At 54.2% G+C, this 26,318-nt stretch overlaps 1 protein-coding gene across 4 annotated transcripts in view; it reads right to left on the bottom strand.

Annotated features, from left to right (window-relative positions):
• Window positions 1-3,435: 3,435 nt before the first annotated feature.
• CDK5RAP2 (CDK5 regulatory subunit associated protein 2) overlaps window positions 3,436-26,318 on the bottom strand; it is a 186,388-nt gene continuing 163,505 nt past the window's right edge. For 3 of the 4 annotated variants that reach the window (XM_067040869.1, XM_067040871.1, XM_067040870.1), the window contains 10 exons: window positions 25,162-25,278; window positions 22,898-23,087; window positions 21,824-21,945; window positions 20,503-20,751; window positions 17,701-17,778; window positions 16,392-16,657; window positions 15,139-15,282; window positions 7,896-8,022; window positions 3,958-4,004; window positions 3,436-3,532 (listed from right to left, as the gene is read on the bottom strand). In XM_067040869.1, coding sequence (XP_066896970.1) covers window positions 3,476-3,532; window positions 3,958-4,004; window positions 7,896-8,022; window positions 15,139-15,282; window positions 16,392-16,657; window positions 17,701-17,778; window positions 20,503-20,751; window positions 21,824-21,945; window positions 22,898-23,087; window positions 25,162-25,278 — 1,397 coding nt within the window. In that variant the 3' untranslated portion in view covers window positions 3,436-3,475. The remainder of the gene's footprint in view (window positions 3,533-3,957; window positions 4,005-7,895; window positions 8,023-15,138; window positions 15,283-16,391; window positions 16,658-17,700; window positions 17,779-20,502; window positions 20,752-21,823; window positions 21,946-22,897; window positions 23,088-25,161; window positions 25,279-26,318) is intronic. The other variant, XM_067040872.1, reaches the window with a different exon arrangement.

Below are 26,318 nucleotides of genomic sequence, written 5' to 3'. Positions count from 1 at the left end.
CAGCAGGGTGAGCTGGGAAGGCCCCATCTGCGGCAAGAGGTAAACACGACTGGCCCCGAAGGCAGCGTCCTGGGCTTCTCTGGAGATGGGATGAGTAATTTTGATAATTGAATTTTTGAGTTAGACTTAAAATATGGCCAGGAGTGAAGAGGCAATTCGGCAGGGTCGGGAGCCCCCAGGCAGGTTTCTCCGCTCCACGCTGCAGAGAGCTTATTAACAAGATCACTCTTCCTCCCGTCCACAGCCCCATTTACAAGCGGTTCTCAGGGCTGCCGTGGCGAAGAATTCAATTGTGTGTCTCTGGGCTCCAGCTCTGGTCACCCAGACGTCATGGTGGAAAGAGCAGAGGGTGAATACCTGGGTTGTAACGCAGGGAAGGGCTGCAGGTTTTGGAAGAGACAGCATTTCAGGGAGACCCTGTGTAATTCAGAGGACAGGATCATTTCAAGAACAGGTTCCAACAGACTCGGGTTCAAATTCTGGCTCCAGCACGTGCTCAGGTGACGCTCCACCCCTCAGTTTTCTCACTTGTAAAATGGGCAGGTGGTACGGATACACCAGACGATGCCCAGTGTGGCTACCGCTAATCAGGTGGGCGCCAGCCAGTGGGGGGCGAGCGCGCCCACGGGCAGAGGGCTGGTGCCTCTCTCCCCCCCTCCTTCTCGCTGGGTATTTAGCCCCAGCAGCTGCTTCTCTCAGGTGGCTCCTCAGGCACACGTGGTGGTTAATTTCACCAAGGGGGAAATTTGGAAATTGACACCGGTTCTGATTAGGGCTTCAGAGCCCCCAGAATTCAGCTGCTGGTAAAATTAACTCACCAGGGACAATGGAACTTTTCCGGAGGGTCCAAATTGTCTTTATTTGTGGAGTTTGTTCCTGGCCCGAATCCAGCCCAGACGAGTCCTGCTGCTAGCTCCTCCACCTCCCAGAGGAGGGCGGGCCTTCACTAGCCCAAGGCTGGGAATATTTTACACGATTCCAAACTGGGGGATAAAAATACACTTTGCTTTGGATTACTGTGTTCCTGAAAAGCCGAAAAGCTGTGGGTGACTAAAGCAAATGGCCAGCTGGACTCCCAGAAGCCCCTGCTCTCAGGCATCCTGGGTTTACCACCCAATGGGCCGGGATGAACCATGGTCCCCCCTCACAGCCTTTCCAGCTCCCACAGGCCAACCACGTGCCAGGCAATACACTCAGAACAAGCAATGAAGCAGGCACTAACTGTGGGTGCATCTGAATCCGGGTCTGGCTTCCAAGGCCAGACTGAGCTCTAACCACTGCACCACACCACCTAACCCCCAACTCCACCCCTACCCCCGACTTAACACTGCTGCGTTTGTGCACAGCAACCATGGGAACTGCAAACAGTGCTTCCAAAACTCGCTTGAGACTAGCCACTGAAGAAGAGTCACTGATTTTTGGAAAGGCTCTTATTGTTCAGCTATTTCCAAATTACACAGGTTCACCCCGTGTGAGCAGGTCTGGGCTGAAAGGCACTCCCCAGCTCACAGGTGTGGAGACCTGTAACAGAAGCGTCCCACTCGGGTCTAGATCCCGGCCTCCCGCTCCGTCTGCAGCGCCATGACAGGAACCCAAGCGGAGAAGGTCCTCACTGACCACGTGCCCGCCCACCACTTGATGGGCAGGAGAAGAGGTGCGGCCCTGGGATGAGAGGCCCAGGCCGACTCCCAGCCCGGGCTTCTGCTCCCCTACTCCCACTGCCTCCAGCTGATGCGATCACATCACGTCAGGTCACCGTCGTGTCTCGGGAGCTGCTGGGGCAGCAGCGCGAGCGGGTCGGGGTTTGGAAGGACACGAGGGATCAAGGCCCGGCCCTACCAACCACTCATAAGGGCCTTGGACCGTCACTCCGCTGTCCTGTGAACACGGGAGTGGTCCTGACCTCCCCAGAGTCCCCACCTCCAGGGAGGTCACGGGCGGGGGAGCCCACAGACCGTGCCGGACTGAGCGACGGAGCCACGTCACTCCGCAACCCCACGGTGGGGGGCGGATTCCTGAAGGACCACTCGAAGCTGCCTCGGCAAGGAAATGGTGGGAGAGCATTCCAGAGAGGGAGCATCCCGGGCCGAGGCTGGGAAGCTCCCAGGAGCTGAAGTCAGCGCCGTCGGCCTGGAGCGCGGAGGCAAGGGGGCGAGGCGAGGAGCCGCAGGAGCAGACCGGGGCTCCGGAGACTTGTTAGGGGTGAGGGCGGGGTGGCACGGTGGTCAGACCGGGCTTTCTCTCTACACCGGGTCTGCTGCAGGGCCAAGGAGGGACCAGCTGGAAAAGGAAAAGGAACCACAGAAAGGAGCCTGTGGACGGGGACAGAGGAAAAGGGAGCAGAGACGAGGATCTCCAAGCGGTCCAGGCAGAGCAGGGGACAAGGGAGTGAGCAGGCTGGCGGACAGGAGGCAGTGGACAGAGCGCAGAATGTCAGCACGAGCGACGCACAGGGAGGGCAGACCAGGGTGGATGCAGAAAGGCCCAGGATGAGGGCAGGAAGAGGGACAGAGAGCAGACCCAGTCAGGGTTCAAAATGCTCCCAGTTGCGGGCTGACAAACGAGGCCCAGCTGCCCGGCTGCTCAGTGGCTCCGAGGTGGTGGGCACGGGGCTGGGGCCGGGAGGCAGAGAGAGCAGAGCTGGGCGCGCAGCGTCGCGTCAGGGCATGGCCGGGGGGCCCCCCTCGGTGAGTGCCTCTTGGGGTGCCCTGGGCCAGTCTGCAGGCTCATCTGAACCCGGGGCCAAGCCCTACCCTGTTTACTTCTCGGGGACACTGTGAAGCTGGGGCAGGACAAATGCAGCTCAGGTGTGGCAAACGCACCAGGCAGGAGGGACAGTGGGGAGGAGAGACCACCACCATCGCCAGGACACTGCAATGCCAAGTCCCCGCCCCAGGCCTCGCGGGGTCTCACCCCCGCAGGGTGCTGCTCCGACGCCACCGAGCTGTCACTGTGCAGTGCCGAGGGCGCGCCAGGTAGCCTGGCCACAGCACGTGGCATCGTCCCTCTCTGGACGCTGAGTGGCTCAGCACAAAGCCCAGGCGACCTCTGAGGGCCGCGCCAGTCCCAAGCCCCCCAGGCTGTCCTGGGCTTTAGGCTCTGCACAAAATAACTGCATCACCAGGTTGAAATGAGTCGTTTGATGACCATCTTCCAACCGCGGGGCTGGCTGAGCACCAAGCGCATCCGGGGGGGGGGGGTCGGGGGGGTGGGGGGGTTGCGGGGGGGGGGACGCGAGCCCACCCCCGTGCCTGAGCGTAATGCCTCAGCTCCGCGCCGGCCCGGTGGTGAGAGGCCTGGCGCCTGGAAGCTCCCACCCTATCTGACAACAACTCCACGCCAATCTTAAGGTGAAAGACAGGTCTCCTTTGGCCAGACAGCCCTTCTCCCCTCAATAAGCGGGAACCACTCTTGTAACAAAGAGACAGGACGAGCTAAGCGGGGAACCACAAGCTTTATTGGCTGCAAGTTCTCCTCAGGAGCCTGGCCTGCTGGGACTGGACGTTTCAGGACGGGCGCTCCCGGGCCTAAGCTAGGAGGAGGGAGGGAGACAATGAGAATCTGAGGTCCCACGGAGGGTTTCTGGAGTAAGATGACACTGACAGAATCAATGGTGAGAACGCTATTCTGAAACTACTTTGAAAGACATACTGTTTGATCAGTAAATATTCATAGAACCAGATGATAATGAAATATTTATCAAACGCCTACTATGTGCCAGGCATCATTTGCTGTATTTCTCACTGGTAAAAAAAAAACCCAGCATACCAATAATTAGAACAACCATCAAAAACACGGCATGATGAAATGAAACTTTTCACGCGCTGCTGGCAGAAAAATACAACTGACAGAGAACACGTGGCCGGGTTTCACCTTCAACTTCGTTTTTCAAAAGAAGTCATTGCCAGCCCCACACCCATTCCCATCCCCCAAATGGCTTTCTCAAAGGGGCATCACCTCCAGGTTTCCTCTGGCCTTCCGAAGGATTTTGTGCGTAACAACCACTAAGGAAAGAGCAAAGAACAGGATGATTAGACACAGATGCCCAGGAAGACAGTGTAAAAGCCAAACGCAGGGAGGAGCCCCCAAGCCCCACACGGTTCAGGCGTGTGGTCAGCCCTGTAGCATCCAGACCCGGACGTGTAAGGCCCCGCCTGCCCCATCACACACCCCAGGATCAAATAACCCATCAGAGAGGGTGGGCCAGAGACCCCTCCTCAAGTCCAGGCTAAGCCACAACCTCAGCGATACCCGAAGGCAGAGCGGGCGACGCGACGTTACAGACGGAAAGTGAGGCTCTGCAGGGCCCGCAGGACCCCCGGGGCCCGCCTCCGCGGGCTGGGCTCGCGGTGCCGGGCAGGGGAGAGGCCAGCACCCGACTAGGGCCCCTCAGCACCCCCGGAGAAGCAGCGCTGGGAAAGGGGTGCACCCGCTCCAAGCAAACCCACACAGAAAGGCCAAGTCGAGGGTCGAGGGCACAGCAGTCCCCGGCGCGGGGGCCTGATGACGGGGAGGAGGACCAGACCGTGGGCGTCTCTCTCCTGAGCTGCCCTCCGGTGGCCCCCCGGGCCAGGCACACTCTACCTGGACAGCAGCGGGCGGGGCGGGAGGACCTCACAGGTCCCTGTGATCTGACTGATGCCCTCCGAGCTGTGTGAGGCAGATCCCCGGCGCATCAGAACCCACGGCGGCGGCGGGGTGTGTGTGTGTGTGTGGGTGGTGTGTGTGTGGGTGGGTGTGTGTGTGTGTGTGTGTGTGTGTGTGTGTGTGTGTGTGTGTGTGTGTGTGTGTGTGTGTGCGCGCGCGCGCGCGCGCCCGTTTTCAGGGCAGCAACTGTAAAGTAAGGTGGCTTCTTCCCTCAGTCCTCGTCTTGTCCAACAAACGCCAGCAGCAGCAGGAATGCCTCCACCGAGGCAGCGAGGGGAGATCGGCCCGATAAGGGATCCACCTTAAACAGGCTTTGGTGATGGCCAGGGACTCCGGCTACCCCCAGGGAGGACACACAGGCTTCTGGAACTGGGTCTTTGGCCAGTGGGGCCCAAGGCTGAGACAGTCTCCCTGTCGGTACACATGGCCCAGCTGCTTATTCGGAATAGGTGCCATGTGGTGGCCTTGAGAAAATATTTCTTGGCTCACGAAAATTTCCATCTGGAGGTAACGAAGTCTGTTTGCAATCTGTGACACCGCGGGAGGGGACAGATGGTGTGGGCTTTGTTTTTAACTGGGCAAAGTGCATTTCAGAGGTGCCCAGTGCCTCTCTGTGCCCTGCCCCAGCCCCACACCGCAGGGCACACATTCTTAAGCTGGGCCCAAGGCTATGCACTGGAGCGCCCTAAATCCTCAGAAACCACGCGCAAATCTTTGTGTGTACAAGGATGCGCGCATCCTTCTGGGGAGAGAGACCCCCTCTCCTGAGGTTCGCCAAGGACAAGATTCGGTACCACGGCTGTGGAGGTTAAAAATAACGTCAAAACGGTACTAAAAGTACGGAACGAGCTAAGTCTCACCTGGCGCAAGTGTGAAGGGGCCCCACGTCTGAACAGCACTGCCCACGTTCAGAGCAAGAAACTCCCGCTGCGATGAGAAGCCCCAGGGACGCAGCGGGGAAGAGCCTGTCCCAAATCAAGGCTGGCCCCAGGCAGAGGCGCGACTAGAAGCCAGGTCTGCCTGACTCCGCACCTGCTCTTTCCACCTCAGCAGGGCACTGGCAAGGAGGGCACCGGCCTCAGTGGCATCCAGCGTGACAGGTGGTTTGCAGCTGTGACCTCAGAGCACACCCCCCAGGGATTCCTGTCTATAGGCGGGGAAGTGAAGTGGGCGGCTCCAGGTCACGTGGGGAGGGTCTCACAGTCACCCTTTCCCTCCTCTCCCTGCAGACGCTGGCAGGAGCTGGAGTGTCCGCCTTGGCCCAGGCAGGGAGCAGCCCCAGGCTGCTGGCTCTTCCTCGTCACCAGGCGGGGAAGGGAGAGGAGGGGACACTACCCCAATTTCCACTCAGTCCCTCAGAGCCAGAGCAGACCCTGGGAGGCTGGCGGGGTTTGGGGTCTTTGGGGCAAGTCACAGGCCCGGCTCAGTCACCAGCTGTGCAAGCTTGGGCAAGCCCTCCCCTCGGCCGACGCCGACTCTGTGCCGGGCCTCGGAGGGAGATGCGGAGAGGGGGTACCGTCCTGAGCACGGGAGACGCTACGACCCGTTTGAGGTCTTTCTGACTATTAAGGGTTTGCCACCACCTGCATGCACAGAATTCAGTCTGAGCTCGTGGAATAAAGGAGTCAGAGAACTATCACTTATCGAGCACCCCTCTGTCCCAGGAAGAGTACCAGAAAGTTGAGGTACCACTACCATCCCTCTTTTACGGAGGAGAAAACAGGGGCACTTCTTTATAAAGCTGTGATGAGAAATCCAGGCCCATCCGGCCAGTCCGAATCCTCTGGAATTACCGTCTCCGATTAGAGATAAGGAATCTAAAGCTCAGAGAGTTCAAGTCATTTACTCCAGGTCACGCAGGAGAGTGGAGATCTGAGCCGCGCTCACTGACGATGGCAGGCTCAGCGACCCGGGACTCGGGGCTGCGTTCTGTCCTCTGGACCTGCCGTGGTAACTCACCCATCTGAACCTACTTCCGAAATACGCTCACCTGCAAACGGGGGTAACCTCATGTTCCCTGTGACTGTCTGGGACAACGGCTACAGGGCAACGCCAATGCTGAGAGCGCCAGTGTTCCCTGGACCTGGGGGCTGTACAAAAGCACGCTTCCCACCTCCTCAAAAGCTGCTCCAGGGGCCTGACCCACCTGGCCCACAGCTACCTCAGGCACGGCCTCGATGGCTCTACCCCCACCCCGCCGCCTCCAGCGCTTCTCTTCTCTGCCAGTGACTTGAACCCCCAAGCGGGAACCTCACAGACACCCACCGGTTTGCCAGGGCCGCCTCCTCAGCATCTTTCAGCCCCTCCCCGCCTCCCGGCCCCTCCGCGCTCAGCCAAGGGGACCTAACACACGATGGACGCCGCTGAGCCCCGCGGCTCCTTCTCGGGTCTGGTCCACAAGGCCCCTCGTGACTCAGGGATGTCAAGGGGCTGGCCACCCAAGGCCTGGCGGGGCCTGGGCTGCTAGGAGGCTCCGCCGCGTGCACGAGGGCACGGGTGCCGGGGGCTGACAGCGGGCAGGTGGTTTGCGCCTCTGAAGCGCCCGGGCCAGGGCTGGGGCCACCTTACAAGCGCTATTGGATGTCTCCGGCCTTGCGATCCGTGTCTGTCTAGGGGTGTCTTTCTCAAATCGGTGCCCTCCTCTGGATCCTACTGCCTGGCCGCAGGCCCTCCTCACCTGCCCGGACCGGCCGCCAGCAGGCCCTTCTCGACGCAGATGGACAGTCCGCACGGAGCGGGAGCCCCCGCGGCTGCCACCCGAGGCCCCTGGCACCTCCACGTGCCACGGGCAGCCCCAACTCCAGCGACACGAGCCGCCGTCGGCTTTCCTCACGGGCAGTCTCACCCCTTGTCCCTCTGGCCTTGCCTACACTGTCCAGTGTCCGCCTGACCAACACCGACTCCCCCTTTAAGACGCAGGTCAGGCGTCTCTTCGTCCAAGAAGGCACCTCCCAGGACAGAGTGACTCCCCCCCCCCCCAATCCAGCCTCAGGGCTCCCTGAGCCCCTACACAGGGTCCCGTCACTGCACGCCACACTCCTGTCTCCCCAGGGAGGTGACGGTTCCTGGCACCGAGCGGCCCCTCCACGGAGGTCTGTTAAGTGAATTCATCCGTCTGGGGGGGTCAGGAAGGGTGAGGTATGAAAGGAAACCCATACACAGGAGGCGCGAGGACAGCCCAGGGCTGGGTTTTCAGTCCTCAGAGGCAGGCAGTGGTCAGACGCGGAGGCCACCCCGCAACTACTCACACTGATCAAAGATGACTTTCTCCTGGCTCTTGCTCAGCTGCAACAGCTTCATGGTGTTTTGCAACTTCTTTTCTTGTTCAAACAATTTTTTGTGTAGTTTGCTGATCTCTGCCTTCAACTCTCCAGTCTAAAGAGAAAGGGAATTAGAAAAATGAACAGAGAATAGAAACGTCAGATCACATAGAAAGAATTACAAAACCACATAAAAAGTGCTCAACCTTACAAACAAAGGTATTTGAATAAAAACTAGAAGCCACGTTCTGCTGGCCAGATGGCGGCGAAGGCGCGGGCCAAGCCCTCTCACGGCTGCCGGTGGAGCTGAGAACGGGCCCGGCCCAGGTGGAACCACGCCCGGCCAGATGCAGAAGAATGTAAAACGTGCCCAACCCTCTGACCCAGCAATTCTACACTTGGGCATTTACCCCAAGGAACGTAACGCAGGCGAGAAGATGCCTGCGCTGCAGGCTGTCCACCTCAGCACTGTTCACAGCGGGACAAAAAGAAACCCTGATTTGTTTCAATGGGGATTTAGATAACTCAACTACGGTCCTGACGTACAATGGAATGATTTTGCAGCTGTTAAAAATGATGTTGTAGAACTTCTCATTTATTGACTTTGAAAGATGATCATAATTAGCGACAAAAGAGCCCAGAACAGCTATTGTGCACCACGCACTCCTGTTTCGTAAAACTGAACACATGTATTTCTATCCATAGGTGTGTATATCAAGATGTCTAAACTATCTGATGAGAGAGACATCACGAAAATGTTTATAGTGTTTTATTTCTGAGAGATGGCATCTGGAATAATCATTTTCTTAATTTATCAGCACTGAGGGTTTTTTTTCCAAAAACCATAATGCTTTTTTTGTTTTGTTTTGTTTTTTGTTTTAGGCGGGCCTCTCACTGTTGTGGCCTCTCCCGCCGCGGAGCACAGGCTCCGGACGCGCAGGCTCAGCGGCCATGGCTCACGGGCCCAGCCGCTCCGCGGCATGCGGGATCCCCCCGGACCGGGGCACGAACCCGTATCCCCTGCATCGGCAGGCAGACTCCCAACCACTGCGCCACCAGGGAAGCCCCCTAATGCTATTTTTTTAATGCTTAAATCTTTTTTTTTAAATTGGAGTATAATTGCTTTACAATGCTGTGTTAGTGTCTGCTGTACAGTGAAGTGAATCAGCTGTATGTACGCCTCTATCCCCTCCCTCTTGGGCCTCTCTCCCTCCCCCCACCTACGTCATCACAGAGCACCGAGCTGAGCTTGTTGTGCTTTACAGCAGGTTCCCACTAGCTATCTACCTTACACAAAGAGAATATAAAGGTATTATTAGGCGAGCATGATCTATTAGGAGAACCTGCTTTGATTTTCCAGAGGTGAGGAGAGTGGATGGGTGGCAAAACCAGAGTCCCCAGAGCCCTGAAGTGAAAACGGGAACACCATCGCGGCTGTCTTAACCAAATCGCCACTGGACTAGTTCACGGGGTTAAGGACACTCCCTTTCGCATAAAACACCTGGACTGTAAGATACCCCGGCACAGGCCACCCTGTGCTACACTGAACTACCTCTGCTCCGATGCTGGGCTGTCAGCTTACGAAGAGCCACTTTAGTTTGTCCCCAAACTTGTTTATGGCTGTTGTACTTGTAATCAGTTATATGATTTAATTAAGTATCAAGTAAACCTATGAAATATGTGTATGAAAAGAGAGAACCGGTTGAATGAAAACTAACATGTTTCAGGAAAGACTTGATAAAGACGAGTCACTAAAAAAGCCACATTTCTGGCAAATTAGGTGTGGGTGAATAAAAGATGTGGGAGGAACACAGTCTAGAAGGATTCTATATTCAAATTGCTTTGCAAGCGCCTAAGTTTTTTCTTCATCTTAAAGAAACGGAAATTGGAAGTGACAGACATACATTATGGATGTAGTTTATGAAAGAGAGAAGATGTGGAACTTCAATCAGCAGACCCATGTTCAAAGAAAAGGCCCTGGCCCCACATCAAAAGAGTGGCAAATGAATGTACACTTAACTGTTTTAAGTTAAACTGAAATGTTTAAGGTATGTATCACTTTTTGATTCCCTCCTTTCACCTACTTTTAAGATTAACCAATTGTGTCGGCTACAAGGACTTCAACTGTGCTTGCAAAACAGATCCTAATTTAAACGTAAGGTTTTCTTTGATTCTTCCTCAGGCTGAGAGAGCCCAGAGATTTGTGTTCTGGTGGTGGCTCTGTAGGTCACACATTCTGGGACAAAGTCACTCTACCTTCAGAGCCTTAGGTCCACATCTGTAGAACAGGGATGATGCCTGACCCTCTCGCCACACTGCGGGTACGGTGAGGCGCAGACGAGAGGATGCCTGAAAACAGGGAGAATGATGATGGCTCACCTTGCCTGGCTACCCTCTACTGCTCCTTCTGAAGTCAGCTCAGGCATGACCCCCTCCAGGTCTCCTTCAGACCCTTCTCTACCAGGAGTCTAGGTTGGCTACTGCTCCTTTGGGCGCCCATCGTGCCCAGTGCTTCCTCTAACACTGCCCATTTCGTGGTGGACTGTAACTGGTCATTTACTTGTTTGCTTCCCCTCCTAGACTACAAGCTCCCTGAGGGCAGAACTCAATTCTTCCCTCTGAACCCCAGCGTCTGCCATGGCGTAGGGGCTGTGAGACCATCTGTCAAGTGGTGGGTTCACCTGTGCCTTCAAAACACCCTGAATGCCCTGAATTCTATCTGGCACTGAGGACGACGAATTTTAATTAGTTATGTGTCTGCTGTTCCTCTGAACTATAAAATCTTCATTGTTACAGGGTGAAGACACCATGGTAAAAACAGCAGGGCTCCAGAGCCCAGTTCCGATGCTTCTAGCTGCTAAGATGATGGAGCAAGGGAGTTTCAGTTCTAACTTCCAGAAAATGGGAATAACACTACTTAACCCTCTGAAGGCTCCCGTAAGGGATAAAAGGAGTTGCTGAGTGTATAGCAGAGCACCTGACACCCAGCAGGAGCTCAGCAACTCTTCCTCAGGCCCACAGAGCTGAGCTCAGAGCTGGGACTTACTCATGAGTGTGCTGCCCCACTTCTGGAACTGGTTTTTTTTTGTTTTTTTTTTTTGGTTGGTTGTTTTGTTTTTTAAAATGAAAAATCTCAAACATTTACAAAAGTAGAAAGAATAAGATAATGAACCACCAGTTTCAGCAGCTATCAAATCATGGCCAAACTTGTTTCATCTATATCCCTGCCCATCCTCACCCTAAAATTATTTTTAAAATCAATCCTAGAAGCCAATCATATTTCATCCATAAAATATTTTAGTACACAGCTCTAGAAGAAAAAGATTCTTAAAAAAAAAAAAAACCACAATGTCATTATCACATCTAAAATAATGAGAATGACTGCTTAGTATCACCGACTAGATGTCAATAGATACACTGCCCGGATTGCATCATAATTTTATAATTTTTTTTTTAAACAACTGGTTTGATTCAGCATCCAGATAAACGCCACGTTTTGCATTTGACTGTTATGCCTCCAGTTCCTTCTAATCCAGTGGGTCTCAGAGCTACCAAGAAGACTTGTAAAAAACAGACCACTGGGGCCACTCTCGGACTTTCTGATTCAGTAGGTCTGGGGTGAGGCCTGAAAATTTGCCTTTCCAAACGTCCAGATGATGCTGGTGCTGACAGTCCAGGGACCATAATCTGAGAACCACTGTAAATCTGCAAGTTTCATTCTCTCTTTTCTCTCTTTTTTCCTTAGGATGAAAAGATGTTCTAAGCTCATACTGTACATTTCCTGCCCCAGACCTAGAATCAAGCCATTTCTCCAAGGAGTCCTAGTTCTTTTTAGTAAGAAAAGGTATTTAGAAACCATAATTTGGTACCAGAGGTGCTCACTGGCACTGGACTGGACATTTTTAGAGTCTTTTAAGTAAAAAGAACTAGTAAATTTTTAAAATAGAAAATGCAACATGAGTTCATACTGGTATTTCCAATTAAAATTAGGGATTACAGGATTTTTACTTCTTTGATTTTTTTATTTGTATCTCTTCCCTGACAGTAAAAATTTCAACATAGTAAGTTATTTGTTTTATCCTATGATAAAATTTAATAATCCCAAAACATACATACAAATATCATTACTAACAATATAATCACTGAAAACAGTTTAAAAAATGTTGGCAGTTCTTTTTGCCCATTAGGAATACATAGTCATTAAAATGTTTCCTCTTTTTTTTTTTTTTTTTTTTCTTTTTTTTGGCCATGCCTTGCGGCTTGCAGTATCTTAGTTCCCTGACCAGGGATCGAACCTGTGCCACCTGCAGCGGAAGTACGGAGTCCTAACCACTGGACTGCCAGCGAATTCCTGAAATGTTCCCTCTTTGTGCGGTTATGCCTCCAATACTATACACAGGAAAGTTGGTTTGTTTCATCCTGTGATTAATTTTTAAAAATTGCTTTTTTGGATTTATTTTTATTTATAATTATGTAAAGCATTCATACACTTTCAAAGTCAAATTTATGAAACAAGGTCAATTCAGAGAAGTCTACCCTCTATCCCTGTCCTTCCATCCTCTTCCTTCCCACCCCTACATGTAGACTGTTCTGTCACTGTTTATCCTTCCACTTAAAAACATTTTTATAAATGAATATGTGTACATATTTGTACGTCTCCCCACAACTTTCTTAGATAAACTGATATATATGATATACACTTTCCAGAGTAGTCCCAGGGACTGACTGTAGGAGATGCAAAAGGCAATTTAACGACACTCAGAGAAAACACCGGGTAGTAAAAAAACCACTGGAGCTGCTGGTGGAAACTTGGAAATCTGCTTTGCACAGATTTCACACCAAGAAAAAGGCACTGTATGAAACATAGACAGGGACAGAAAAGTGGCTAGAGGCAATTTAACACCACACAGGGGTTTGTGTACACCAGCAGCCATAACAGAGCATCTCCAAGGTCCTTTTTCTGGCTCTAAAATTCTGTGATGCTAAAGTGAGCATAATCAATTAACCGAGAAACCCTCGGAAATAAGGGACAAATCATCACAAGCACTGACGGGTCCCTAGCCTAATTTGCTAGCAGAGCAGATCAATGTGACTCTAATTTGTATTTATACACACTCACATAGTAGAAATAAGAACTGCATTCCATCTATTTAACAGACATTACTATGTACTGAGGTCAAAAACACTGCATCAAGGGTGAAATGTTTAGTTCAGACACAAGCTTTAAAAATCATATGGGGGCTTCCCTGGTGGCTCAGTGGTTGAGAGTCCGCCTGCCAATGCAGGGGACACGGGTTCGTACCCTGGTCCAGGAAGATCCCACATGCCGCGGAGCGGCTGGCCCCGTGAGCCATGGCCGCTGAGCCTGCGCATCCAGAGCCTGAGCTCCGCAGCGGGAGAGGCCACAACAGTGAGAGGTCCGCGTACTGCAAAAAAAAAAAACAAACAAAAAAAACCACACATATGGGCGGGGCTTCCCTGGTGGCGCAGTGGTTGAGAGTCCGCCTGCCGATGCAGGGGACACGGGTTTGTGCCCCGGTCCGGGAAGATCCCACGTGCCGCGGAGCGGCTGGGCCCGTGAGCCATGGCCGCTGAGCCTGCGCGTCCGGAGCCTGTGCTCCGCAACGGGAGAGGCCACGGCAGTGAGAGGCCCGCGTACCACAAAAAAAAAAAAAAAAAAAAAAATCATATGGGCAAGTACCAGTTTGGGAGGATGAGAGGAAATTACTCATTCATTCATTCAAAAATATGAACAAAACAGACATGGCCCCTCATGGAAAACAGAGGGGCACAGACATGAAACAGACAAGTATGTAATTATAACTTGTGATAAGGGCTAGGATGAAGCAGAAGAGGATGCTATGATAAAGTGACCGGGAACCCTCTCTGACCTTGAAGTAACATTTAAGCTGAGACCTGAGAGGTGAGAAGGAGCCAGCAGGCCGGGAGGGAGCACCTGTGTCTTCTGGGCCCAAGATGGAAGAGAGCTCGGTGGGTTAGGAGGAAAGGCTAGGCCAGTGTGGGGCTGGAACCCAGTGGGCCGCCCTTCCTCTCCAACACGCCGTCTCCCACTCCGCGCACAGATTTCCCTGCACAATGACTGCTCGTGTACTTCCGCGAGCTTACGGCGCCAAACTTCCTCCCCAGGATCCCAAGACAGAAACCTAAGCACAGGCTCAGCAGAACCTCCCGTGCTGAGAGAGCTGCTTCACTGCTACTTCTTTGCCACGGTTGGGAGATCTGAGAGCTTTCAGAGGGGGGAACTAGACGAGTGATGACGTGGAATGCACATTTCCCTCCTGCCTTCCTGCTGGCCTTTGGCAAAAATTTATAGGTTAGATAAAGGGGGAAATATCTATCAGGCCACCAAGCAAAGAGCTCTAACTCTTCCTTAACAAGCAGGCTCCTTCTTCCAGGGAGGCTTCCCTGATTATCAGAGCAGGTGCTCACCTCGTCATAATACGACATGTTTCCCACACACAGACCTGGGGGACAGGCTCTGCTCTGCCTGACGCCTGAGCTGTGCCATGACAGATGGGGGTGCAGATGGAGATGGGAGCGACTGTTCTTAATTCAGTCATGTTCAGGTTACTGCAACGTCTAGCTTTTAAGGGAAACTTCAATGGTTTTGTAATAAATGATTTTGTTTGGTTAAAAAAAAAAAAAGTAGTTTCTAAGTAGTTAAAACAGATTTACAAACCCCACTAAAATAGGATGCTGAAAGCTATCAAAAGGGATCAGAGAGTCCAGAGAAAGGCATCAGAAATGAAAGACATTCTGAGCAGAATGGAATGACCTAGTCCATGAGGAAAACCTGGGACTTAAAGCCTATAAATCAAAGTCTGTCCTTGGGATTCAACACTTGTGCCGTCAAAATCAGCTCTGTAACCTTGAGTATGTGCCTCACTCCCCGAACCTCAGTTTCCTCACGTGTAGAACATGGACAGGGTTTCCCTCAACAAAGAGGGGCTGGCAGTGGGGACACGGTCGGGTCCAGGCGGCAGGCCAAGCTCGCAGGGCCCCAGGGGATCGGGTCAGAACCGGCCTGGAGCAGCCAGCGCGGTGTCGGACATGTCACTCGACCACCATGGCGCCCTCCCCGGCCCCCGCCACATTCCCCAAGCTGAGGGCACACCTGCTGGAGGCCAGGTCCTGGGCTGGACGTGGAGGAGCCTGAGACACAGGCCCCAGCGGCAACCTTGAGCCTCTGCACCCACGTGCCGCCACCCACCTGTTCACAGTGGAGCGCGCACTGGCCACTGGTGGGCAGCGAGACCCTCCAGAGGAGCGTCAGTAACCTCGAGGCCTCGTCCAGGGTCAGCCTGGCTGCGCCGACGGCGGCGACGAAGCTGCTCGGGGGCGCCGAGTGTGGACGCTGCGCGGGGGGATGAGAAGGCTGTTACGTGCAGTCTTGAAAAAAGATCACGGACAAGCCGGCTTTAAACGGGCAGCATAAACCCCCAGACCGCCGGGCCTGTGCTCCACACGCCGAGCAAGAGCCTGCTGCCGGACGACACCAATTCATTGTTCTTAAAGACGGTGACTTACAGATTGGGAGAGAACTTCGGTGGTGATTTCAGCCCGGTCAGTGAGCATGATTAATGGCCACCTGAGTTCACTCTATTTGCTCTGCCAGGAAGAGGGTCCCCGCAGCCACGGAGCCTCTCCGGAAGGTGAACGACACCAACGGCAAGCGACGCCACACGCATGTTTCCCCTGGGGTCTGCACGGCACCGGCGGGAGGCGGAGGTGGCCGCACAGGCGAGGGGGGTGGCCAGCACCGCTCTCCCGGGAGCAGCGTGACGGCGAAAGAGAGCGCCGTGGAGGACAGAGGCCTGGGTCCAAATCCGACCGCGCCGAGAGCTACCTGACCTCGGCGCCTGCACAGCAGGAGTGACATCACCCACCGTAAAGGCTGCTCTGGGATGAAAGAAAACCGGATACTAAAAGGTCCTGTGCGAGAAGAAACGGCGGCCGCCAGCCCTCTTGCGGCGGGTGCAGGACAGCCGGCGTCGGCAGGCGCGCCACAGACGGCAGCGTGGTGGACCAGACCACACGGCGCGCGAGGATCAGGACCTCGGGCGTCCTGTTCACCACAGCAGCCCCGGAGCCTGAGCACGGAGGCCGGGAGGGTGGCGGACGGGTGACTGGGTGGGAGAAGGGGTGGACACACCGCAGGACTGCAGGACAGACGGATGGACGGGAGGCCGGACAGGCCGCGGAGGGGCAGTGCAGCGGAGCCCAGCGAAGCGACCGCCGTAACACAGGCACGAGCCTCAGCAGGTGTCCCTCCCACGGAACAACAAACAGCCTCCCAGCCCGGACCTGACCTCACGAGTCTCATGCGCCATGCTCCCTGGCCCTTCTTCCCAGGGCCTGACTGAGGACTCGTGAGCCCCTCGCCCCCCAGTGCCCTCGGCCAACACCTTCCACCTCCTGCTCCCCCGTGCGTCCCTCTCCCTCCAGCTCCGTCGCTCAGGTTACCTTCGTTGCCAGCTCTTGACTCGTGGGGCCGGGAGCCTCCTGGATCTGAATGTCCATCTCGGCGAGGAGCTTCTGGCCCCGGCCAATCTGCTCGCACAAGGCATCGTAGTCCTCAGTCAGGCCCAGGACGTGGCAGCCACTCTTGCTGGCCCACAGACGGTGGCCAGGGACCAGGCGGGACACGTTTGAGGCACTGGTGATCGAGCTGCCACTGTCGCAGGAGAGGGTGTCCATGTCATTTCCAGGGAGTGGAGGAGTCTCTGAAGCTACAGAACGAGGAGGAAGGTGTCAGACCCATCTGGGGCGGCACCCTGCCTTCGATGAGCTGCGTTCAACGACGTCTAGCCGGCCAGGAGGGCTAAGAGCCCTCGGGCCCAAATGCCACCTGACACAGTTCCGAGGGGAAAGAGGCCTGGAGCCAGGACCTCAGTCTGTGTACTACCCGCCGTAGGCTTCTTCGTCCTGTGGGAGGAGCCCATTTCAATCCAACCAGCACTCGTCAGGCACCGGCTCGGCAGAAGAGCCGTGATTCACACAGATGAATCAAGCCTGGGCCTGCGCTTCAGGGGCCCGTGGTCTAATGGGAACACAGATGCCACGTGGGAGGTGTCACAGCATGACGACAAAGAGCCGGAGCTCAGCGGACAGAACAGTCAGGCCTCTGTGAGGGAAGGGAGATCGGGGACGGCTTCCTAGAAGAAGCAACAATTGCGCTGGGCTGAATGGGCAGCAAGAATTATGCTCCACAGAGGTAAAAGCCTGCCACTTTCTGCCTTTGGATCAACAGAAGCACGGATGGTACTTCTGACCGGGGCCATCAGGAGAGGCGTTTCCCTGGGCAGTTTGCACTCAGGATGAGTCTTCGGGAAGCAGCAGGATTTTCGCTGGCACAGCAGCGGGCAAGGTCGGTCTGGCCAAGGCGGGAGCCACACTGCACGGCCCCAGTGAGAGGGAAGTGCAGGCCCAACGGCAGGATGGTGTGACCCACCCGCGTGGCACCAGGAGGGCAGAGGGGTGTGGCCGGATGGGCCCGCCCGGGCTGGATGCTGCAGGGCCTTGAAAGCCACGACAGGGCGGTCACACTTCAATCCAGGGCAACAGGGAGCGAGACCAATGATGTGGCTAAGGTTGGTAACACCTGGCCCTGGAGAACGAGACTGCCAGCCAGAAATGCTGAGAACGCAAACCCCCCCAAATCCTGCCACATACCCTGCTGAGTTGGGACCAGGGACCCCCCCTTTCCTCCAATTTAAAAAGTCCCACTGCCAAACCCACGTGTGCCATAGTTACCCAGACTTTGGCTTTGTACCTGATCTTGGTGGCACTGCTGGGGTGGAGTCAAACAGATCATATGAATTGTCAGCTGCCACGGGACACCTGTCACCATCTACAAGATGCAAAATAAGGGAGGTAAACCATCAGACGTTTTAGTTTCACTCTCATCAGCATTTGAGAGAGAACTGAATGGAAACAACACTGAAGCGCCAGACACGCACAAGCGTCCATTCAGATCCGCACTGGGCGTCTCCCCCGCCAGGCCCTGCGCGGGACACGGGCAACACAGAGCGAGCGGGCCCGGCTGCCTCCCCGGAAGGACCCTCTCGTCCAGACAAGTAACCAAGCCGTCTCCCCTCAGGGGTCAGGGCTAAGGGAGGGAGGCACGGGGGCTGCGGGAGCTCAAGTGAGCGGTAATCCGAGGACGGACGGAAATGCAGGCCGAGGAAGGAGCAGACGCCAAGGCACAGAGGAGGGAGCCCTCGTGACACATTCGGGGAGCAGGAAGTGGGGGACGTCACGCGGGACAATGTCAGACTGAGGCCCGTTCTGGGCTGGAGGCGGCTGCAGTAACCCTCATAGGACAGAAGAGTGACCCGAAGTAGGAACTGGGAGGTGATGCATTCGAGAGAAACAGTGTAAACAGTGTAAACTGTGTAAACTGTGTAAACAGCGTAAACTGTAAACTGTAAACCAAGCACATGCGGGACGAGGTGATGGGCCAAACTCTGTAAATTCAGGAAAGCACCGTCGCATCTGAACTCTCAGGAGCTCAGGGGCAGGATGGCGCTGCAATTCAGGTTTCCTGCAAAAGGAGACCAATGGGCAGAGACGGGAAGTGATCTGCCTAGCATCACCCAGAGTGTCCGTGGCAGAGAGAGGACTGTGTCCAGACCTCAAGGTGTCCTGCCCAGCTTGTTCCCCACCCGGGCCCCTCCAAAGAGTGCACTTCAATGTGGGGGCCAAAGGAGCCCGGGGTCAGCTCTGTGGAGCTGGCCCGAGAGCGATCACTTCCTGCAAAAACAGCAGCCTTTAGGCCAGAACTTTCAGACAGCTGCATTTAAATATCGTCCTGAAGAGTCCTTTGCAAGGGAAGAAATGCTGCTGCCTACTGTATAATTCTAATCTTCACTTGAGGAAACTGGAAAACTTCTCCACGGAGACGGCGCTGTGAATTTTGAGCACATCCTCCTAGATGCCTCTTTGGAGAACCCCTGCCCCAGGGCTGACCCTGGACAAATTTCAAAAACAGGCAGAGGCTGTTCAACGGCCTCACTTCAACTGCCCCAAAGCTCCTTCCTGGGCACCCCAATCACTGAACTGTCCTCCCTGCTTCAATTTCCCTAGCTCACAATGACATCCTCCTTGGTCCCATCTCCTCAAAGCCCTAAGAAGGGCCAGGAGCAGAGCAGACCTCCACTTAAATACGGCAAGGCCCACTGCTGAGGTATCTCCTGTGCAGAAAGAAGGCAGCAGTAGGGCCCCTTCCCAACCCTGTGAGGCTCCCCTTGCAGGATTTTATCCTAAGAATACTGTTTAACAGAAAAAGAGTGTTAACGCTGATGTTTATTAAAGCTCCAAATCAGAGACCACTTTAATAATCATCAGGGTAACGGTGTGGTGAATGACAATCATCTGAAAACAATAATTAGGAAGAGCCCGTGTGAAACAGGGGGAAACATTTATGATGCAATATTGGGCAAAAACAAAGAAAGGACACAGAATGGCACAAAAACCAATTTGAACATTATAAAATTCACGCCTACATTTGATTACCAAATGAAGAGACGTGTACAAAGCAAAAAATTATTATTTTGTAACCATGAAGGATTTTTTTTTGTTCATATCGTCACATCATCGTTTTGGTTCAAATGTTAAAATCCTTACCAAGGAGAAACCCATGAGCCAGTCACTGTAAGTTCCAAAGCTGGGTGACCAGGCGCCCTTTGAGAGGTTTTAATTTTTTAAATTAAAGGCGACAGATGTAATTCCCAATCTAAGCCAAGGTAAGTCCAAACTCTTCTACACTACTTGTTTATAAAGTCCGTTGGCGTTCTTTGTCCCCTGGACGCGTACACCCATCCACCCAGGCTTTAGGATGGTGAGCCCCAGACACCGGGGCTCCTGAAGGCCAGCTGGCACTTCAGACACAGCACTGGACTGGGAGCTGGAAGTGACTTCTAGCTCCAGCTCTGCCACCTACTTGCTGTGTCACTGTGGGCAAGTCCCGTACCCTCTCTGGGTTTTGGTTCCTTCATCCAAAGAGCAAAGAGGGTGGCCTGGCTGACTGACTGGAGCCTGACCACTTGCGGGTTTATGCCCAGCCCCACGCAGGAGTGGGGCAGAGGAGGCCCAGTTTGTCCTCTTCCTGCTCCCTACACAGCCTCTGCAGGGCTAGACGATCAACCCAGAAGTAAACGCCAAACTGAACCAGTTTTCAAACCTGCCGGGAAGCTTTTGAGATCCTGAGACGCTAACAGCCGAACGAAGAGGTGAAGACTCTCTTTTAAAGGCAGTAAGAGGGACTAGAAAGGATTTTCAGCAGCAGGCGATGTGGACAGGGCTAAGGGGGTGGGAGGGAGCTGGGCTGGAGGCAATAGGGCGGCTGGAAGCCCAAACTCCACTGCCCTGAGAGTCAGCAGGCCCCAGAGATGACACCCTTTTGCCAAAGGTGACAGCTAATGAGCGGTCAGGTCCCAAGCTCCCAGGGTACACGGCGTGTCTACTGTCAGTGAGAAGACACCTCCACGGGGCAAGGGCAGGATTCAGAAGCTCACACGTGCCGCACAGACGCGCAGGGCTGCATTTCAAACAGTGAGGCGAGGCAGGGCAGTACCGGGCTTGTCCAGCTGCTGGGGCCGCTCGGGGACAGACAGGGTCTGGAGAGCCAACGTGAGATCTGCCTCCCGGGCCTTCTCCCCGCCCTGTGCCAGCTGCTCCTCCAGCCTGCTCTGCAGAGTGCTGTTGGTTTCGATGCTCCTTTCCAGCTGCGCCCGCAGAGCCTGGATCTCTGTCAGGAGGCCATGCAGGTGGCCGAGAGGGTCCTTCCCCCTCCAGCCTTCTCCCGACGCCTCTGCCCCGGTCTCTGCAAACACAAGCAAAGGGAAGCCTCGACACTGTCAACTGCCGGACGGTCAGCCATCGAAGACAAGTGACGGCTCTTTCCACCCGCTGCCATCCCCACCCTCCCCTGCGTGAGACCTGGGTACCATGGAACATAACAACTCGACCTGAAAAACAACAATACTGGCAGACTTAATTGCTGCTATTCCACGGGCTAAATAAGAGCTGGAAATTAATTGTCGCTTCTGGCCATAAAGGCCTAACAAATTGCACACCAAACCCTGAACTTATGTCTAGAAGTAATAAAATCTATTTGGGCTGGAATTATATAATGAAAGGGCTGATTTTAAGTGCCACGGTATATTTAAAAGACACAACAGCAAGAATAAGAAAAGCAACTTGAGGAGAAAATGAGAGCTGAGAGGTGAATCTTTTCTAGATAAACTTTCAATAGGGAGAAACCATCTGGAAAATTAGTTGCGAAAAAAAAAAAAAAAACACCCCACCACACCTCAAAACTGATTCTAAAACATTAGTTTACAGTCAAGTCGCTCTGATCTGGTATCTCTCTAGGATATAGCAAGGCCCAGGGCCAGCAACCATCTCTAGAGCAACGTTCAGCACGTAGTAGGTGCTCCATAATTATCTGCTGAATGAATGGGCAGAAACAAAAACAAACGTACACTAGCAGGAAAATTATCATAAAAGTGATTTCTTGAGCGTCTACTACGTGCCAGGTACTGTGCTAGGACGCTCTTAATAAACGATTTCATTTAATTTTCACAACTGTACACAACAGAGATTCGTAGACATGTTTTACAGAGGAAGGAGCAGGCCCAAAGGGATGAGGTGACCTGCGGAAGGCACGCACTGGGACGCGAGGCCGTGAGAACCCAGACCGCCGCTCGCCGGACCCCTGAGCCTAAGTCCTTCCATGTTTCCCGCTGCCACTTGAGAAGAAGGGTGGCCCAGGGAGCCTGCCTCAGCATCGACCGACTCCACCCTGGAGGCAAGCCTGGGGCTTCAGGACAGCGTTTCAGGAAAGAGGGCCAGCCCGCCGTCCGGGGGAGCTCACAGCCCAGAGCGCCCAGTACCTCGCGGCCTCCTGTGCTCCTCATCCAGCTTCTCGTACACCTTCAGCTCCACCCGGAGGGACTGCAGTAGCTTGTCGTTCTGCGCGAGCAGCTGCTGCCTCACCTTCACCTCCTCCTGCACCCTGAAAAGGCCCCGGCGCCACGGGAGGGGAGGTTATTCTCAGACGCAGCGGCTTACTTGACCCACAGGGCAGGCAATTCCACCGTCAGCCAGAGAGTGTGGACAAGAGTGACAGCGTGGGGAGGAGTACCCCTCGCAGCACCGCTTCCCGAGGGCTCCCCCAGGCCCGGCCCTTTGCAGACGTGATCTCACGTCATCTTCACAGACACCCTAAAAGGTATGTGCTCTCTAATCCCCAATTCACAGATATGAGGAAGTGCGGCTCAAAAAGGTTACGTCTCACCCAGGGGTGCACAGCCCAGGAGACAAGCCAGCACTGTGTGACAGCAAAGACAGTGGCCCTGCAAATCACCGCACCACCCTGGGGAAGCGAGGGCGAGGTCAGGAACTAAAGGTGTGGGGCGTCCGGAGTGCTGACGGAAGCACCGAAACACGGGGGACGAGACGGGAGTCTCCCGGGGACTGCAGAGGGCAGTCAGCGTGAGGTGCTCAACCCCCGCACTCCTCTGTGCAGAAACTCCCGTGGCTTCCTGAGTCACTCGGCGTGAAAACCGAGGTCCTCACCAGGCCTCGGGGTCCAGTCACCTCCGTGCCCTCCTCTACCTCGGCCTCTCCTCCAGCTGCACTGGGCCCCGGCCCTACCCTGCACAGGCCAAGGACACCCCGCCTCGGGGCCCTGACCCCTTCCAAGGAAAAGGATCTCCCCCCAGGATCTGCAGAGCTCACGCCCTCACGGCCTCCAGGTGGCCGCTCAGATGGCATCCTTTCAGAGAGGCCGGCCCTGAACCACCCTGGATAAAATAAGCAATCCGCCCCCAGGATTGCTTCCCCCTTCCTTAGATGACTTCGCTCCTCGTATTTAATTCCCACCTGAGGCGGCACGTGCTGTGTGCTTAGCGCCCGTCCCCGGGCGCCGGGCAGGGCCGGCAGGACTGGGGGACCGCCACCCCTACCTGCTCAGCTCGCTGCGGCCGTGGCAGGCCTCCCGGAGCAGCCGCTGGTTCTGACTCTCCTTCTCGCCCACCTCCCTCTGCAGCCTGTCGTTCTCCGCCCTCACGCAGGCTAACTCCCGCTGAAGGCGCTCCAGGCCGGCGGTCTTCCTGGAGAGGGACTCGCGCAATTTCTCATTCTCCTTCTGTTTATCTGCGTGCACGACAAAGCACCGATGGGAGGAGACACCATTTGTTTTTTCCAACCTTATTATCCAAATACGGCGCTTCGGCTGGAGTGCTCAGAGAATACAAAAGGGAACGAGATTTCATCTGGCATTTATGATGGTGACTTTCCAATTATCTCCTGCATTTTGGGCAGATAAATCTGTCAACATCTAGGGCCCACATTAAACGTCACTGGGATGAAATGGGTCCGTTTAGTCTTCTATTAAATAATGGGCCATGCAAACGTAGTTACTCTGCCTTCACAGAGCAAACAGTGGGTAGAAATTAAAGACAGAGGCCAGAAACAGGGCCCCGAACTCTGGCGACGGGTGTTGGGAAAGTCCGAAAGCCTCCCAAGGAGGCCAGCAGGGCTGTGCGGACAGCAACCCAGCCGTCACTCTCAGGCCATGAGGCCAGCACGCCTGCTGAGGGATGAGGAACACGGGGACACGGGGACCAACGGTCAAGGGCACAGCCTGGAGGCAGAGGGGCACGTTGGAGTGAGGGTCTTCCATCTACTCAAGAGCACCCCATACTCTTGTGGGGTTGTGAGCCAGGCTCTTGAGCCAGGCTCTTCACTCCCCTGTGGCTTAGTTTCCTCATACGTGTGGCCGGGAGTAGTAACTGAGTCACTACACGTAAGGGCTTCGCGCAGGGCCTCACAGCACGCTGGAGGCTGCCAGCGCTCCGGCAGCCGTCAGCCGTGCTGGTGGTGCTAACAGCTGACGTCGCCGCCGTGCTCACTGCAGGCATTACCTTAGCACCTCGCCGTGTGTCATCCTACTTGCTCTTCAGAGCACACCTCCATGTAGGTACGTTTTTACTCCCCATTTTCCACATAGGAAACTAAGGATCAAAGAGCCTAAGACTTCACCAAAGTCACATAGCCAGTAAGTGGCAGGACCAGGATTCAGACCCAGGTTTTCTGATTCTACTCTTAACCACGGCATGATCATCTCTGAGCAAGCTTTCTCCTCCTCCCTCAGACTGCAGCCCCGCTAACCTTCCTATAACTCCTGACTGGTCCAGACTCCACACACACCCACCCCACCGGCCTCTAACCCTCAGGCCTCTGTCCACTCTCTTCTATTTAAAATAAAATGCCCTGGCTCTTCTAAACCTTAGGTCCCTCAGCTAACCCCTACTAATGTTCCAGACTCAGCTCTTAAAGACCAGCCTCCCCTGGGTCAGGATGCTTTCTCTGGGGTCTTGCGCTCCCTGAGCCTTTATCACTGCTAATCCTCACCCTGGTCTGCCATGGGTTGCCTGGCTCTCTCTCCCATCAGACCATGAACCCCTGAGGGAAGGAACCGGGCCTCGCTCAACTCTGTATCAGAATCTACACAGCCTATGATACAGAAGAGGAACCAGGAAGTGTTTGCTGAATGAATGAATGAAGGAATGAATGATCCGCAGAAGCCCCAGTTTCATCTCTTAAGCCAGAATCAGCATCAGTATCCTCTAGTGAAAGTGGGATAAACAGGCCCAAGCTCCAGCTCCACCACCTTCTAGCTCTGTGACCGCAGGCCAGTCAATTCCCCAGGCCTCAGTTTCTTACCTGTAAAATAGGATTGACAATAACGTTGTTCCAGAAACATTTTAAGTGTTGAGAGAAAATATAAGTGAAAGCTCTTTGCGGGTTAAGCTCCAAACAGAAGGAATTAAAAGAAGCGATCTTTAAAATACTGGAAAAACCTTCCTGATAGTAGGAAATCTCTGAAATTTGGGGAGCAGTATATTTCCAGCCCTTCTCCCCCATTGTGAACTAAGCCAAGCTGAGAGGTGGCTGCACAGAGGGGAGGGTGACAAGTAAAGAAAGTAACATTTGCTAAGCCCCTGTCAGAGGCACCACGCTGCAGGCTTTACAGTGCTCAGTGGTCACAACAGCCCTCTGAGGCATTCCTATTTTACAGCTGAAACATACTGAGGTTCAGGGAGGTTAAGGGACCTGCCCAAAGTCACAGAGCCACAGGATTTGGTCTCACTCCAGCGCCTGCATTCTTTCCACGCCACAGAGGGCTGTGGAGCTCCAGGCTGCAGGCGGCTCCTCTAGTTTTTACCTCTGGATCCTTTAGTGAGCATTGCATTGAGGGCCTCGTTCTGCTTCCTCAGGAAACATATTTCTGATGTCAGAGAATTATGCAGCTCTGAACCATAAGCAAAAATGTTTGAAGAACCTATAAAAACACACATAAATAGTAATTTATAGATAGTCTCCAGGCCCATATGGATGGAACTTTTTGGAAAACAGTTTTAAATAATGAGAAAACACAACACACAATGAAAATTACTCCTGTGAACTATCTAAGGTACTACCAGAGCCCAAAGGGAGAGGAGAGCGAGCCCGAAAGAGGAGACGGAGGGGACTCCCCACATCCTACCCGTCCTCGGGGTGAACAAAGGAGGAAGCAGGCTGGCGGGGAGGGTGACAGTCTTAACCTCCACGATTTCTCTCCTGAGGTGCAAACCCTCAGGGGACCTCTCCACTGAGGCTCCGGTCCACTCTTCACCTTTCCCCCCAACCCTTCCAAACCCGCCCTCCCTCCTGTTTCCTACCGGTGTAGACGGTCTCGCCTCTATCCCTAACCGGAGCCGGAAACCTGGGAGCCAGACTAAAGGCCTCTCTCTTCCACCGCCCAGCCAGGCACAATCGTGACTGCTGACTCTTCCTCCAAAACGCCTCAGACGCTGGCCCCCTCTTTTCTGCCCCTGTAGTCCAGCCTTATACCTTGCCCCGTTGCCTCTGCCAATGAGCTTATCATCCTAAACACGGTCCATTCAGGTTTTTTTCTGCTCAAAAATACGTGATGGCCCCACCATCACGCATCTGTGTTTGGTTGTGTGATTGGCAAAAGACAATCACACAACCAAACACAAGGTCCAAACTTCAGATCTCTATTATTTAGCTCGAATCTCAAGGCCTACACCCCACTCCCTCTCACACTAGGCCGTGGTGCCCTCAAACGCAGCCAAACTGAGCCATGCGTGCTCCAAACACACACGACACACGTGGTCACACGCCTCGCTGGCTTTACAGGATGAGGTATTCCCTTTGCCTAGAATGCCTACGACCTTCTTCACCTGTCAAAATCACACTCACCTTTCAACTCTTAGCTCATACTCACTGCCCCAAAGTGTAGACTAAAAAGACCAGGCTCTAAAGCTAGACAGACTGGGCCTGAGGAAACTTACAAAAACTCTGATCGGTCTCCTCATC

The sequence above is a fragment of the Kogia breviceps genome, chromosome 8 (genome assembly GCF_026419965.1).
Source record: "Kogia breviceps isolate mKogBre1 chromosome 8, mKogBre1 haplotype 1, whole genome shotgun sequence".
In the NCBI taxonomy this organism is placed as follows: Eukaryota; Metazoa; Chordata; class Mammalia; order Artiodactyla; family Physeteridae; genus Kogia; species Kogia breviceps.
Note: the sequence above shows the minus strand (reverse complement) of the source record. Positions and strands in the feature narration are given on the sequence as shown.